The sequence below is a fragment of the Bos grunniens genome, chromosome 2, assembly GCF_055505025.1.
Source record: "Bos grunniens cultivar Pamir isolate PY7600 chromosome 2, Bosgru_T2T1.0, whole genome shotgun sequence".
Lineage (NCBI taxonomy): Eukaryota > Metazoa > Chordata > Mammalia > Artiodactyla > Bovidae > Bos > Bos grunniens.
Genome location: NC_141166.1, coordinates 65,696,668 through 65,713,594, shown reverse-complemented (window position 1 = coordinate 65,713,594; position 16,927 = coordinate 65,696,668). Strand labels below are relative to the sequence as shown.

General features: G+C 37.7%; 1 protein-coding gene across 17 annotated transcripts in view; it reads right to left on the bottom strand.

Moving 5' to 3' along the window:
* Positions 1–894: 894 nt before the first annotated feature.
* C2H2orf76 (chromosome 2 C2orf76 homolog) overlaps positions 895–16,927 on the bottom strand; it is a 105,350-nt gene continuing 89,317 nt past the window's right edge. For all 17 annotated transcript variants that reach the window (XM_086349791.1, XM_086349837.1, XM_086349894.1 and 14 more), the window contains 3 exons: positions 16,338–16,375; positions 8,754–8,835; positions 895–1,071 (listed from right to left, as the gene is read on the bottom strand). In XM_086349791.1, coding sequence (XP_086205917.1) covers positions 995–1,071; positions 8,754–8,835; positions 16,338–16,375 — 197 coding nt within the window. In that variant the 3' untranslated portion in view covers positions 895–994. The remainder of the gene's footprint in view (positions 1,072–8,753; positions 8,836–16,337; positions 16,376–16,927) is intronic.

Genomic DNA, 16,927 nt, shown 5'->3' with positions numbered 1-16,927 from the left:
ACGTATCTTCTGGCTATGTTAACCAGACTTTCAAGTTTTATTTTTGTTTGTTTGTTTTAGCAGAATAGATTTTCTTATATTAGCCTCACCACAATGAAGCCTTACTAGCAATTTAAGGCTTCATGGAACAATTCTAGAGCCAACTAACCTCTCTCAGAGTTCTGATTAGATACATGCTGGCTGAGAGGGCCCCTTGAATCCACTATTCTTCAGATGCTGGTAGTCAGACATCAAAGTATTATTTTGAAAGAATGTATCATCCATGACTTAGACTTGTTCTCAATGGACAATCTCCTTCCAGAAGTGCAAACTTCCTGCTACCTCCTCTCTCCAAATAAATGAGTTTGATTCTATTATAGTTTGCTCCTGAAGTCAGGAAACATAGCTCAGAAAAACACATTTCGGCAATGTTATTTGTGTGGGCTGTAACATGAAAAGAAAGAAGAAACTCTTATATCAGAAAACATCCCTAAAATATACCCAATTTAATTTCATGTGTGGTGGTGTTTATCACAGTGAGTGAAAAGATGGCATTCATGGTCATAAGAGACTCTTATGGTCATTCATGGTCATAAGAATCCTTGCTAGACAAAGATAGTAACAGGGGCTCTAATTAGAAACTTTAGAGAAAACACAAAATAAAAGAGAATGACCTTGGTCTTATAATCTTTTTTAAAGAATCCAACATGCAAGTCACCAAAATGACCTCTAATTTAGAGAAACAAATTCTAACTAAAGAGCCAACACTCCATGGTGATTTTTGAATAATTATTTCTTTCACTTAAAACCAGATGTTTTTCCCATAAATAAACACATTATTTTACAACAAGAAAGAAAGAAATGAGACCTGCACAGAGAGAACACACCACAGATTTTACCTCAAACGGCAGAGGCTTGGATTAATTTTTTTAAGTTTATTTGTCAATTTCAGAAACTCACTAGTGGAATAAAGAGCTTAATACAAGTATGCAAAAAAGAAAGCTCTGTGAGGTTTTCACCAGGATGAAATGGGATTAGCTTTGTAGTTCTTATAGTCTTCTTCACAGAAGAATGCAATTTCAGTTTCACTGGCTGAAAAAAAAAGAAAAATAGAAAATGGAAAAAAATTTTAATGTAAAACTAGATTTTAAATAAGTATGGAAATCCATATTTCATTGATTCAGTGCTTCCAAGGCCTAAAGTTAGAAAAACAAGTATGGTTTCACATTTCACAAAATCACCAAGAAGTTTTAAGTACGAGAATCTAGAATTCAACCAATTTAAAAGTAAAAAGAAAAATAACCAAAAAAATTAAAAACAAGAGTTAACACATGAATCTGGTTTCCAAGAAATCATAAAATTGTTCATTTATAGTCCTCTTGACAATCCTAGAAATAATAAGCCATTATTTTTTTTTCCAAATGTGTTACTCTGTTCCTGAAGGAGGATGAAAACTCTTTTCTCCCCCCTCTGAAATTAGCCTGTAGGTATAATAATTTAATACTTAGAGGATCAGTAGAATATTTTACAGATCACTTTACATTCTCCCTCATGACCCATCAAAATATGTGTCTGAAGAAGTTAATTTTTTGCCCGCTTATGACTAATTCATGAGGCTTCAACAATATGCAAAGTGAAAGACACAAATTGGCTTCTACCGCAATACCTTCAAATACCTCTAATTATTCACAAGGGATATGGCACAGCTAAAGGACCCACAAAGGTTCAGAGCAGTCACAATTCTTTCAACCTAGCAGGTCAAGGACTCTGTCTTCTAAAACAATAAGTCAGCAACATTATTAATTCAGACTGGAGACAAATCTGATGGAAAGCCTTCCAATTACTAAACATGCAATTCTTTAAGGTGTTGCACCAACAAGTTCCACATTTTTTAAATTAAATCAGAAGTTAATACAGCCTGCTTAGCTTTTACAGAAAGAGCAAAAGGGCCTTCAGAATCTTGACAAGAAAACAGACAAGATTATTTGTAATGAATACTGATCACTCAATTAACATATTCTCTAAAAACAGACAAGTGAAACTCTTCAAGCCAAATAAATAGGATAATCAGGAAGGATGCCAAGGATTACCACTGGTCTCCCAGTTTAAAGCTCTCATCTCTTCATTAGAATTTATCACAGAAGAATGAAATTAAAGAGCTTAGCATAACATTTCATTAAAAATGTTTTTGCTGGTTTTAAGTATACCAAATTTAATGTTTCTCAAACCTAAATTCCTATGGTCTTTACAGAAAATATGGAAATGTTGAAAGAAGAAAATAAAATCACCCAGAGTCTCAGATCCTCATTCCAGCCCTTTTATATATTCAAGATTAAATGAAGGTTAATCTTGATAAAAATCATATTATGAACTCTTGTTACAATAAGCCTGAGTGTGTGTGTGTGTAGGCAAGCAGGGAAAACACAGCAGAAAGAAACTGGGAATTGATGAGAGGGGCTGTATACAAATGCACCCTGGGCAAATAGTAAGTTAATGTACAGTTAAATTTTACAAGAAAATGGCATTTAAATTAACAGCTAAGAGCTCTAGACTAGGAATTAGTAAAAAGTTGAAAAGGGGGCTTCAAAAAATTCAGTATTCAAAGAGAAGATATTCTGAGATCTATCCTTTAAATAAAAAGCTCCTTTTTTGAAGAGAAGCAAGCCCAAAGGTAGACCTACATAATTTGCAAGTGATTCTAATATCCTCCTCCTGATGTTAGGAGAATAAGCAAAAGTCCCCTGTTCTTAAAAATCACAATGCAAGATTTCATACACAATGTGCTATTTACATACAGAACTTTACACAGTGCTTTGCCCACACAGCGCTTTGCTCAATACACACTAACTGTAATTACCATTTTCACTTAACCGCAGTTGACATTTATCTGTACCCCTTTTGAGAAACTAGTACATCTTACGGCTCTTCAGGATACCAATAATGGGTTTAGAATTAAATGAATGTATAGAAAGAACTGACAAAGCATTTCTGTTTTGACACATAAGTTCTCTTGGGTCTAATTAAGTTATAGATCAATCCATTATTTATATACTACAGGCTTAAAAATGAGGTCATCTAAGGTAAAGATTTTATTTTCAGATGAATGAATTTTTTTCAGGAAAACTAGATTGACAAATGGGTTAAATTCAAATGGTCCAGGTTGATAAAAATGTTCACCCTGAACAAATTGGAGAATAACACACAAATTAGGAGTTAGCTGCTTTGAACATTCAAAAGAAAGACATAAGGTGGATTTTAAATTTTAGTAACATTTCTTAAGCAGAAACAGAATATTATGTTTTTTATTAAATCTACATAACCCTATTGAAAATGTCTGAAACAATGATTTCACGTATTTAGACTGAAAATTTACTTGCCAATTACAGTGAAAACAAATTACAAAAGATTTTCAAGACCTCTACATAATCACCCTTTCCTCCATTATCCCAAATTCTATTTAAAATGGCTCCAGAAGAACCCTCAGGAAGTCTACCACATGCTGGTCCCCTAGGGCACCTGATTTTAAATTAAATGTGCTGCAGGCGGCCATGCACGCAGGTGCATAGTGCCCTGGCATGTGAATGGGAAATGAATGTGCATTCTCAAATCCAATAAATATACCACCAGCTCATCCCTTTGTCTTACTAGCAAGTGAAACCAAGTAAGAACTCTCCAAATACATTTGTGGATCATTTTAATACTGACTTTCAAGTTTAATGAAATGAACACAAGCCAGGACATTCAAATGTTGGATATGAAATTAATTATTAAGAATTTTATAATGTTTCCATTATAAAATGCACATATATACACCTTGAATGGGAAAATAATAACTTCAAATTTTTTTAAAAAAGAAGAAAAACCAATTTTAAATGCAAAAATCTCAGGAAAGTTGAGTATAATATACTTAAACTTCTCAACTAACTTATTTCAATAAACCCGTCTATCAACAAGGATTTACTGTATGGCTTCTAAATCCCGAGCCTCATATCAAAGCTGTGTGCAGCACAGCAACTGTCGTCCGAGAAAGAGGCTGAGAAAAGTGTCCTGACTGCAGTACAGACAATTAATGATCAGAGCAGGCTGTAATGTGAATAATAACTCCAGATTATTGGCAAAAAAAAAAAAAAAATCCAGGAAGGGCAAGGTGTGATTTCTGCAGCAATTTGACACCAAAAGGACAAAGTTTCACTGTCTCGCCTGGGTCCAGGACTCATCCTTGCAAGTTTCACAAAAGTCTAATCTACAAATCATTCAAAACCATGCCCACAGCTGTTATATTTCTAACTTTTTGCCAAAGGAGGTCAACAATCCAACAAGTAGTTCCAAACAACCGTGTGTCTTTTATTTCTTATTTGCTTGAGAATCTGTTTTCAAGCTGGTTGAGAAAGATTTCAAACTATAGTTTGGAGAAAACAAATATAGAAATACATCTGACCTTTGATAGACTGGACACTGTGATCTCCACAACAGCATGCAAAGTGAAAGTGTTAGTCGCTCAGTCGTGTCCGACTCTTTGTGACGCCATGGACTGTAGCCCTGCAGGTTTCTCGGTCATGGAATTCTCCAGACAAGAATATTAGAGTAGGTTGCCATTCCCTTCTCCAGGGGATATTCCTGACCAAGGGATCAAACCCATGTCTCCTGCATCGGCGGGCAGATTCTTTACATCTGAGCTACCAGGGAAGCCCGAGAGGAGAGCAAAAAGGGACGAATCATGTCTGGAAGGTTCCTTCTCATCTTCTTTCTCTGGGATCCCAAATTCCCAGGGCCTGCCACCTATTTTAGAAAGTACCAGATCATCGCTGCTGTGATGTTAACATGAACAGCCAGTTAAACACGCTGTCAAAGCAGGAAAGCATGTATGCCTCAAGATATGACTACCTAAAAGAGGATGGGAAAGGGACTCAAACCTTCAGGAAACACTAATCATATATGATCCTGATAAAGAAGTGGAGCCAAGGAATCCTACAATTTAAGCTGCCTAGCCAAGATCACCGGGAGGGGCCGGGCACCGAGACTGGGTTTCGGTTGTGGGCAGACAATAGAGGAGTGACGCACAAAGTGAAAACAAGCCACAGGGAACTGGGGAATTATTCCAAGACGTGGCCTGATGCGAACTCTTCCCAGAGGTGAGCACTTAGAGTCTGCCAGACTGTGTCTTGTTTTAAAATATTTCCAGTAAAACACAACTGACTTTAGAAGAGTTACCCTATTTCAGTTTCTTTCCTAAACCGGAGACAATTCAAAAGATAGCAATAGTAGAATGCAGCAAAATCAAAGAGATAAAATATAACCCCAAAAATATTTAACATGAAAATTTATTACTTAGGGGAATTAGTCCATAAAACCACAACTGTTAACAACAAGATCTTTAAATTATAAATAACAATTCTAGGTAAGGCCTTCTTCCACAAAACAAATCTTTTTATTGATGTATTTCAGGACTAAATCCACAAGCAAAAACCTCCCCTGACATCGAGCGTAGAATATACAATTGGGATCTGCAATGTAGATAAAAGGCTAGAGAATTTCTTGGTGAGAAAAGAAATCTTCAAACCAGTTTGTTCCCCTAATTTCCCCCCTCACAGTCTTTCTTTTCCTTTCATGATTTTTACAGAAAAGTCATAATGATACATTTGTTACACTGGCCTTATTCCCATGGCAACTGGCTGTGATGGCAGAGTGACAGCTCTACAGCAAGATCAAGTGGTAAGAAGGGAGAAAGCGATGACTTAGAATTTTTCTCCTAAAACCTCTTAAAAACCTAACCAGGCACAGCAGCAAGGGAGGGAAAATTCCCTAGAAAAATCACACATTTCAAGTACTGCTTTTACAACTCTACTCCCACTTAGAGTTTTTTGTTGCTCTCCAGGGGCCATCACCTCCTTCCCCATGAGTAATAACTGTGGCTTGTTCTCAAGGGTACAGAAACACTGCTCTCAGCAACAAAGGGGAACATGCAGAAGAGGGGGTTGCTCCCAACAGGGATGGAAGACACCCTCAACCAGGGCTACAGACTTGCCAGGGCATGAGAACAGTTTGAAGTAACAACCTGAAACCAGTGGAGAACCCATGAAAATGATCTGATTCTGATCGAAGATCTATATGGCCTTAAAACAAGAACGACCAAAAAAAAAAAAAAAAGTGATTTGATTTATACCTTTATAGGTGGTTTGTTATATAAGTCTGAAATTGATGACAATTAAACCAACAACTTGAGATTTTAACAAATTCAAAACATTTGTCAATTGCTTTCTCCAAAATGGTTTCCAAATAAAATGAAGTGTTTTTGAGGGCGTTTACATGCATTGCTCCAGATGCTTTCATATACATTCTTTTACTTCACCCTATGACAACCCTCTGAAATAGGTTTATTATTTCTGTTTCATTTTACAGAAATCGAAGTAGAAGTTCAGAGACTCTAAATGGCTTCCAGAAGGTCACAGATGCAGAGCCATCATTCAAACCAATTTTCCCTAAATTTAGGAGTTGATTCCTTAAAATTGGGCCCTTACTTTATAAGTAATACATGTAAATTATAAAAGAAAGTTTAAATTACAAGAACAACTAGATAAATGGAGAATAAAGAAAAAAACAATTGCTAGCAATGCCACCACCCAGGGAAAGCATTTTTATAATTTTAGTATATGATCTCTTCTTCATATACATATACAGACATATAAATACATACATTTAAAAATAAAAATGGCATCACACAATACATTTTCTATTTCCATTCAATAAAGCTCTACATCAATGAATCTCAAACCAGGAAGGACCACAACCTTGGAGGAGTCACAGAGTTGAGGAAGCATACTTCTGTTGGCTTGGTAATAGATATGACAGAAAATTACTTAGTAAGTTTGAGAAAGTCTTACTGGTAAAATTGATCAACAAAGTTAGAGATAATACACCTTCCCAACAGTAGTACAAGGGAACATCCATTTTCTAACATTCCTTCAGATACAACTACCGTTCTCCGTGTCTGCTAGTCTTAAATTATTGCTTGTCTAAGGTCACCCAGACAGTACGTGGCAGTCAAGCTGCTAACCCAAGCACTCTGACTTCAGCCTCTAATTCTTAATCACTAAAGTAGTAAGCTACATAAAATTTAGTCTCTATTTTCATGTATATTGCTCTCATTACTAACAGGGCTGAACTATTTTTTATGTTAGCTATTTCTTCTATCAGTAGTTTATTTCTCCTTTTAATACTAATTATAAGACCTCTTGATAAAGTCAGGCTTTCTTTGTCATATATGCTGCAAATATTTTTTCACAATTTATTGCTTCTCCTTTAACTCTGTTTATGTGGTCAAATCTATCATTTCTTCCTGCTTTATGGCTTCTGGCTTCAAGGGCATGCTTAGAAAGCTCTTTTCCCCAAGATTATGAAACTACTGACCTACATTTTATCCAAAAACTTTTTTACATTGCAAACATTTAATCTATATAGAATTTATTTTAGAATAAAGACTAAGAGCTTAAGTTTGATTTTCTCAAATGTTTTGGCAATGGGCCCAACAGTTTCTGGCTAATTCATTCTCTTCTCCACTTATTTGAGATGTCAAAATTTTCTCATACCATGAAACTGCTTTTTAGTTGGTTTTTTAATTTTCCAATCTTTTCCATGGAGCTGTCAATTTCTGTATCAATACTGCTGCTGCTGCTAAGTTGCTTCAGTCATGTCCAACTCTGTGAGACCCCATAGACGGCAGCCCACCAGGCTCCCCCGTCCCTGGGATTCTCCAGGCAAGAACACTGGAGTGGGCTGCCATTTCCTTCTCCGAGTCACAATATGGAAAGACATTAAATCTAGCCAAGAGTATAGACTTAGACATAGAAAACAAGTCTGAGATTATATAACATGGCATTCAAAATCCTATCTAAGTTAGAGATGTCAGGAATCCACTTCAACCACATGTGTCATTTTAAAATGAATTCCTGACAGATGTGACAACAATAAAACACCTGTCAAAAAAATGTAAGGATTCCTAACATGGACTTCATGAACCTTAGAGTGTCCCTTGACCAGTGCATATAAAAAATTAGAAAGTAAGTGTGATTTGTGCTGCTTCATTATGTCAGAGGCATAATGCCTTCAACTGCTCACATTTCTCTCGAAACCTTCGCTGTACTACCACATCATCTGAGTATACATGTAAGTAGAATTATAGTGACATCTAATGGTCACAACACATGTCACACAGCATTTCTTTAAAATAAAACTGCATGCATATTCCAAATTGAAAGGTTAAATCAGGCAATTTTTCAACTGCATACCATAGGCCCCTATTTGAAATTCCATGACTTGGTCGGCTCGCAATGATTTGGATAACTATCAGAAACCATGCTGCTTGTTATACAAACAACATCTCACTTCATTATTCCACGATATTTCTACCGGGCCCTTTTCTCTTAAACTATCAGCTCAAATGAAGCTGATATGAGTAAGTAGGTTATTAAGTGAGTAATAACCTGTCAATCACTTAAAATAACCCTCAGCAGAATTCTGAGCATACTTTCTGGAAAGAACTATTTGCATGCTGAACGTTGGGAGAGCAGATATCTACTGCCCTCAGTCAAACGATCTGAATGTACATCATTCTTGTCCTTCCCCTCTGAATAATTATCAGGTAGTGTAAAGAGCACCAAGGGTAGCATTTACTTTGCATTAAGTTATCTAAATATAATCAGCCAGACATCACCATCCAGGCCGGGAAAGACAGTGCCCCTCCAGCTCCGCATGCACACACACACACACTTTCTCACCAATTCCAGCTGCTTTCAGGGTGCTATCTTCTTTTAACAGGAGTCTGTCATCATCTTCCAAACTCAACACAAGTTCATTTGTCTAGAAAGAAAAACAAATCCACTTTTTACCAGTACTTTTATTAGTTTCACATTTGGTGAGATTCCTCAAAGACAAATGAATTGTTACTTTGCGTCACAGCAATAATCCAAGTCACATTTTGTTCCCATCGCTTTAGGGAAAGCAGTGAACATGTACATAGTTGAGTGCTTACTAAACACACGTTACATAAAGCGCTAGGGAGGCAGGGCTAGAACACAAAGCTTTTGTGCTGGAGCTGGGTTAAAATTCAGGTTCCACAAATATCCAGCTGCGTGGTCTCAATATATTACATAGCCTTAGGAAAAAAAAATGTAGGGGTAGCAATGCATCTTCTTATTGCCATGTGGTGAGGATGAACAGAGATGAAGTATATAAAACCCCCAGTGCAATGTCAGTCACATAGGGAGTAGTGTTAGCTGTCAGTGTTCTGTTTCATCATCATCTCATCCTCACAATAACCCAGGAGGATTCAGAGAGGTTAGGACACAGGCTCAGAGGATGTGGTCGGGGGACTAAGGTTCTGTTAGTGGAAACACTGACTGAAACCGCCCACCCTGATCAGGCACGACAGTAACCATTTGCATGATTTTACAACCGAAGATCCTAGTAAGGAAAACAGAACTAACAAGCCACCACCAACTGGAAAAACTTGGGAAAGGTCAAAAGGAGATGCCACATGTCCTACTAATCTCCCAGAATCCTTCTCACTGGAATCCATCTTGGCTGAACAATTCTTGCTCCACCAGGAAGGACCCTGAGTCAGAACGACTGGCCAGAGACAACCCAGAAGCCTATCTCATCACCATAAAACCTGAGACTGCAGGCCACGTGGCAGAGCAGTCCCCCTGGGTTCCCTTACCCTCCTGCTCTTCACCCGGGAGCCCCTTGCCAGTAAAGCCTCTTGCTTTGTCAGCATGGGTGTCTCCTCGGACAATTCATTTCCCAGTCTTAGACAAGAGCTCAGTCTTGGGTCCTGGTAGGAGTCCCTCTTCCTGCAACAGATCCAGTTTTGACCAGTCTGACTTCTGAGAGAAGCGAGCTTGCCTTTCCTTAAAAGCTCACGTATTTAAAAACCCTGCTCCAGCTAACAAACACTTGGTCCCAAGTCCTGTTAACTAACATTTCTCTTTGTGATTCAGGGAGAGTTTGCTCTCCAATGCTACTCACAAATCCACTTAAACATAAATGTTGATCCTGCCTCTAAACAGCAGCTGGTAGTGAGCACTTGCTGGGCACACAGTACCACCTGTCAACCAGAACGCAGTTGTTTAGTACCAGATTATCTTTCCAGAATATGGCTGAGAGAGAGACTCAAAAGAAAGGCCTCTCAGCAGTCAAAAGAGCTGCCCCAGGAGCCACGCTCCACAGCTTTACTCACTAGAAAGAGCACAGGGGCTTAAACGTGCACAGATTAAAAGGGGGGGGGGGGACTTTACTGAAAAAATCATTTTAGAATAGGTAATACATGCTCACAAGACAAAATGCTCCAAGTACATAGGGACAGAATGAGAAGTAGGCTTCTCCCTCCTCCACCCAGCAACCCAGCTCTCCACCAGAGAATTTGTACTAATTCTTATGCATCCTTCCAGAGACTGTCCTTGTACCTTCCAGAGACTGTTGTTGTACATGTACATGCAGGCAGAGATGTGCCTATAAACTTTTCCACACAAACAATGGCATGGTATATGCTGTATTCTAACTTCTCTTAAAATATCTTAAAGTCATTCGGATACAACTGAACCTACAAAACAAAAAGAGACTCACAGAGAACAAACTTATGGTTGCTGGGGGAAAGGATGAGGGAAAAGGACAGTTAGGGAGTTTGGGATGGACACGTATACACTGCTATATTTAAAGTGGATAACCAACAAGGACCTACTGTATAGCACATGCAGCTCTGCTCAATGTCATGTGGCAGCCTAGATTGGGAGCAGGGTTTGGGAGAGAATGGATACATGTATATATATGGCTGAGTCCCTTAGTTCTTCACTTGAAACTCTCACAACACTGATTATCAGCTATACCCCAATACAAAAAAAAAAAATCTTAAAATCATTCAAAATCAGTTTAAGAGCTGCATCATAATTTATCAAGGCTTCAGTATATTCCAATGGAAGGATTAACACTCTCTCTATCCCTACTGATGGACATTCAGGTTGTTTCCTATCTCTTCCTATCCTACTCAGTCCTGCATCAAATATTCTTGTCCATGTATCATTTGGTGTATGTACAAGTTTTGTCTGTAAGATAAATTCCTAGAAGTAGAACTATTCAGTCAGAGAGGAAGTACAATTTTTATTTCGACAGATATTTCCAAATTACTCTCCAAAGAAGCAGTACCCATTTATACCACCACTACCCATCACTGGGATTCCCTGGTGGCTCAGATGGTAAAGCATCTGCCTGCAATGCAGGAGACCCGGGTTCAATCTCTGGGTTGGGAAGATCCCCTGGAGAAGGAAATGGCAACCCACTCCAGTATTCTTGCCTAGAAAATTCCATGGATGGAGGAGCCTGGTGGGCTACAGTCCATGGGATCGCAAAGAGTTGGACACGACTGTGCGACTTCACTTCACTTCACTTCACCCATCACTGAGAGCCCCTGTTTCCCATACCCTCACCAGCACAGTGTATTATCGAAAGATTTTGATATTGCCAATCTAGCAAATGTAGATTAAGAATAGTGTTGTGGTGGCTTAGTCACTAAGTCATGTCCAACTCTTGCGACCCCTGGACTGTAGCCCTCCATGTTCCTCTATCCATAGGATTCTCCAGGCAAGAATACTGAAGTGGGTTGCCATTTCCTTCTCCAGGGCATCTTCCTGACCCAGGGATTGAACCTGGGTCTGCTGCACTGCAGGCATATTCTCTACCTACTGAGCTACCAAGGAAGCCCCCAAGAAGAGTAATTTGTATTTATTTGGGTGTGAATAAAGGTGTGAATAGTTTCTTTTTTTTTATTTTATTTTATTTTTAAACTTTACAATATTGTATTAGTTTTGCCAAATATCGAAATGAATCCGCCACAGGTATACCCGCGTTCCCCATCCTGAACCCTCCTCCCTCCTCCCTCCCCTACCTTCCCTCTGGGTCTTCCCAGTGCACCAGCCCCAAGCATCCAGTACCGTGCATTGAACCTGGACTGGCGACTCGTTTCATACATGATATTATACATGTTTCAATGCTATTCTCCCAAATCTCCCCACCCTCTCCCTCTCCCACAGAGTCCACAAGACTGAATAAACTTGTTGGATAATTTTTTTAATGGAATTGTGGAATATTGTTACATTCTAAGGAAACCGGGCTTCCCTGAAGGCTCAGATGGTAAAGAATCTACCTGAAATGCAGGAGACCTGGGTTCAATCCCCAGGTCAGGAAGATCCTCTGGAGAAGGGAATGGCTACCCACGCCAGTCACAACGAGTCAGACACAAGTGAGTGACTAACACTCACTTTTCACTAAGAAAATTAGGTCTTTTCTGTAATACAAGTTAGAAAATCTCCCAGTTTTCATTTGTTCCTTCATTTTCCTTCTAGAGCCTTTTTTTAAAGAAGGTGCTTAATGTCTGCTGAATGAATAAAGGAAAATGTATCAATCTTTTATTTATCTATCATACTTAAAAAGACCTTCAGTGTAAGATTACTTTAAAATCCCATGTTTCCTTAAAATATTTTTAATTAACTTCCTCTTTTAAACTTCTAATCATAGAGTATTTCAGACATAAAATGTATGCAGAATAGTACAATGAACCCTTCATGTACCCAACACCCAACTTGACCAAATTATCCATTCATGTTAATCTAGTTAATCTCTATCCTTACCTATGGGTTTCATCTCAGACTTATTTGAGTATTTATTTTGGCATAAGGAAAAGGATATGGATTCATTTAACTGTTTTCCAGTTGTTCCAATAACATTTACTGAATCCTCCATATTTTCTCCATAAATTTGAAATGCAATATTCACTATATACTAAATTCCCATATATAATTGGGTCTATTTTTGGACTTCTGATTCTGTGTCTTTGAACTAACAGTTCATGTGACAGTACCACACTGTTTTAATTACTATAGTTTTACAATATGTCTTAATGTGCCAGGGTTAGTCACTCTCATTTCTCTTTCTTCTGACTATTCTTCATTATTTATCTTTTGCATGTTAGTTTTATAATCAGTTTCTTTAGCTTTTATATACACACCACATACACACACACACACACGCATATATACAAATACATATATACACACAACTGTTACTAGAATTTTATTTAGGTGGCATTAAATTTGTAAATTAACTATAAGAGAACTGACATCTTCATACTGTTGCCTCTTCCCATCCAAATATCCTTTACATTTCCACTTAAATCTCATCTTATATCTCTCTTTGCATGTTTTTCTTTTTTGTTAAATTAAGGTGGAATTTCATATAAAGATAGCACATAGTTCTTAAGAGAAGTTCAGCTCAATGAGTCAGACAACTGAATAACCTCTCTGCAATTTTAAAGTTTTCTTCTTAAAGATCTTGCATATTTCTTACAAAGTTTACTACAGGGTGTGACTTCTTCCTTTCATAAACTTTTAACAAGGATAGCTATCCGGTTTCCAAACTCACAAAATATAAGACAGAAATTGGGGTTTTTCTTTCAAATCTTTTTGACAGGAATTACTATGACTTTGGGAGAAGGCAATGGCACCCCACTCCAGTACTCTTACCTGGAAAATCCCATGGACAGAGGAGCCTGGTAGGCTGCAGTCCATGGGGTCGCAAAGAGTCGGACACGACTGAGCGACTTCACTTTCACTTTTCACTTTCCTGCATTGGAGAAGGAAATGGCAACCCACTCCAGTGTTCTTGCCTGGAGAATCCCAGGGACAGGGGAGCCTGGTGGGCTGCCATCTATGGGGTCACACAGAGTCGGACATGACTGAAGCGACTTAGCAGCAGCAGCAGCATTATGACTTTACAAGTAGCCTACTGATTATACTCCATACTATACACATAGACACACAAGTACATTTTCTTACCAAAATAAACCATACTATAGTAATTACTTGCACTGGACTACTGATTCATTCAACAAACACTGAGCTCATCATGCAGACAGGAGGCTTGGTGGGAAGGTATCCAGTCACTTTTTTATTGTGGTGATGGCACCAAATTTCTGTGGACACCTGGTAATTTCAATTAAGAAAGTCTAAACCTAGAAATTTGGGGAAATGGGGAACATGCCTTGTGAACAAGTTCATTAAGATACAGGAGTTAGTTGGAAGTTTTTCCCTTTGGCTAAGGAAGAAGACTAAAATTACAGCAGAGTTGGAAAACTGACCGGCTGGGCCAGCGATGTCTATAGGCCTTGTAAATGGGTGCATGCAAAAATGAGAAAAACAGTTGGCAGTTGGAAAAGGCACAAATGAGGAACATGTGGGTAAAAGTTTTAAGTCTTAAAACTGTATCTGTAAAAATATATTGACTTCTTCCTTACAAAAGTTAAAGAGGAAATCTGAAGAACTATCTCTTTACTGGGTTTCCCTGGTGGCTTTGGGGTAAAGAACCCACCTGCCAATGCAGGAGACAGGGGTTCCATTCCTGGGTCTGGAAGATCCCCTGGAGAAGGAAATGGCAACCTACTCCAGAATTCTTGCCTGGGAAATCCCATGGACAGAGGAGCCTGGCAGGGCTACAGTCCATGGGGTTGCAAAAGAGTTGGACACAACTTAGCAACTAAATAACAACAATCTCAACTAGAATCTCTATGGTTTAGATGAGAAGTTTATAAAGCCAGATTCCAGAAACATCCTCAGTGACTCAATTTGTTTGGAGAATCTTTAAGTAAATACATTGCTCAACTGAAAAATGGGCTCTAATTTCACAACTCTAATGTGCCAAGATGGAACATATGTTTTAAATATAAGAAACAATTCTAAGATATTTCCAACTATAGCAGGAAAACTTTCTGATTTTTTTAAAAATATCATAATACTGATTAATTTGAATATTATGAATTAGGTCTTCATTAGGATAAAGGAATACTCTACTTATTATTTCCTTTTAGGAAACATGAGCATATGAGCAAGCTATGATATAAATGCAACACTAAATGGAGGATGACAACCTTTTTAAAGAGCCTTTTGTTTCATTTTAACTTTATTTATTTTCTTTCTACAATAAAATCAAGATTCCTACTCTCCACATTTTAGGGACAAGCCTAAAAACAGTCCTGGCTTGGACAAGAGAAAATGGATGGAGTCTGTGGCCAGATACAATTCTAGCATCCATACAAAGTAAAGATTCCATACCATAGTCCCAGACATACACAAGCACCAAATTTCAAAGCATTTGACAATTGGATGCTGTCAAATTTGTATACATAGTCCTTGGTATAGAAAAATAAAGTTACTGGAAAGAACCAGCTTGATTTTAGCCCAGGGAAACTGATTTCAGATTTCTGACCTCCAGAACTATAAGACAGTAAATGTGTGTTGTTTTAAGCCACAGGGGAAAAAAAAAATTTGAGTTACTAATCCACAGTCAACAGACATATCCTTATACCATCTTCTTTATGATCTCTTGTTATACATTTATTTGAAAGCTGACTGTGTTTGTGGGGGGCATCATCTATGACTAGCAAAGAGAATAAAATTAAATGAATCCATAAATAAATACTTCCTTCAAAAATTGTTATGGAAACATTCCTTTGAATGAGGCATTGTGCTAGGTATTGGAGATATGAGGAATAAAATACAGTCCCTTGTCCTTGAGTAGTTTCTATAATAGAGGAGATTATTGTTTTAATGAGAAGTCTATACGAGGTCACTAAGATTCAAGAAAAAAGATCACTCTGGTCTATCTACATGAGATGCAAACATAAAAACATTGTTCTGAAAAAGTATGAAGACGGAAATGTAAACATACTATAAACACATAACTAAGCTGTCCTCTCTGGGGCGGCCCATGTCCTCTGTGCAACTAGCAGGCCTGTTTCCGAGAGCCACAGTATGGGGCCTTAACACACAGAGAGAGTCAAATGAGAGAAAACACGTTATTTTCTTAATGCCCTCTTCTGGTATAGAAATAAGAAAATCAAAGAAATTGGACTAGATATAATATTTGATTTCCTTTATTTGTAAGCTGAATTTATTTCAACAAGTTTTATGCTTGTTAAACATTTGCTTGATATACTGGGTTGACCAAAAAGTTCATTCAAGTTTTTCTGCATCAGAAAAACCTGAACAAACTTTTTGGTCAACTCAATATATTAACAACATTTTTTTTTTTAATTAACACTTTTTAAAAAAAGAATCTATTACCAACAGGAATACAATTTAGAGGGTTTTTTTTTTTTCTTTTAATGGATAAAAGGCTATTTAAAGGGTAAATTCAAAATGAAAAATGCTACTATAATGAAAAATATCTTAGAAGTACACATGTTCATTCATTTATTCACTAAGTCAACCAAAATTGATTACCTGCTATGTGCCAGATACTGTACATATGAAACATACCTTTGATTTATGTGCTTGATGAACAATCTTCAGTTTATCTGAAAGAAAAAAAGTCTTTTTACTAAAATTATTCTAAAGCTTCATTTCAAACTTATTGAAGTGAGATTAAAAGGCTTCCCTGGTGGCGCTAGTGGTAAAGGATCTACCAATGAAGGAGACACAAAGAGATGAGGGTTCGATCCCTGGGTCAGGAAGATCCCCTGGAGAAGGAAATGACACCCCCTCCAGTATTCTCGCCTGGAAAATCCCACGGACAGAGGGGCCTGGTGGGCTGTAACCCATGGGGTCACAAAGTCAGACACAAGTGAGTGCACACATACACAAAGTGAGATGAGGTGTGTGGTGAGCTGGGGAGTGTGGCAGCTAGGAAAGTGAGGAATCTGGGTCCCTGCCTTATGATCAGGTTCACTTAAAAATCTAATACGCAGTAAAAGAAATATTACATTTGCATATCATTAAAATTAAAGATCACTGTATAAAATATTTTAAAGCCCTTTGACACAGAGAGCTGTGTTTGTACCATAACCTGTAGTCAACTCAGCCCTTTTTCCCTTAGAAAACAGCTGAATGATATAACTCTATCTTGTTTG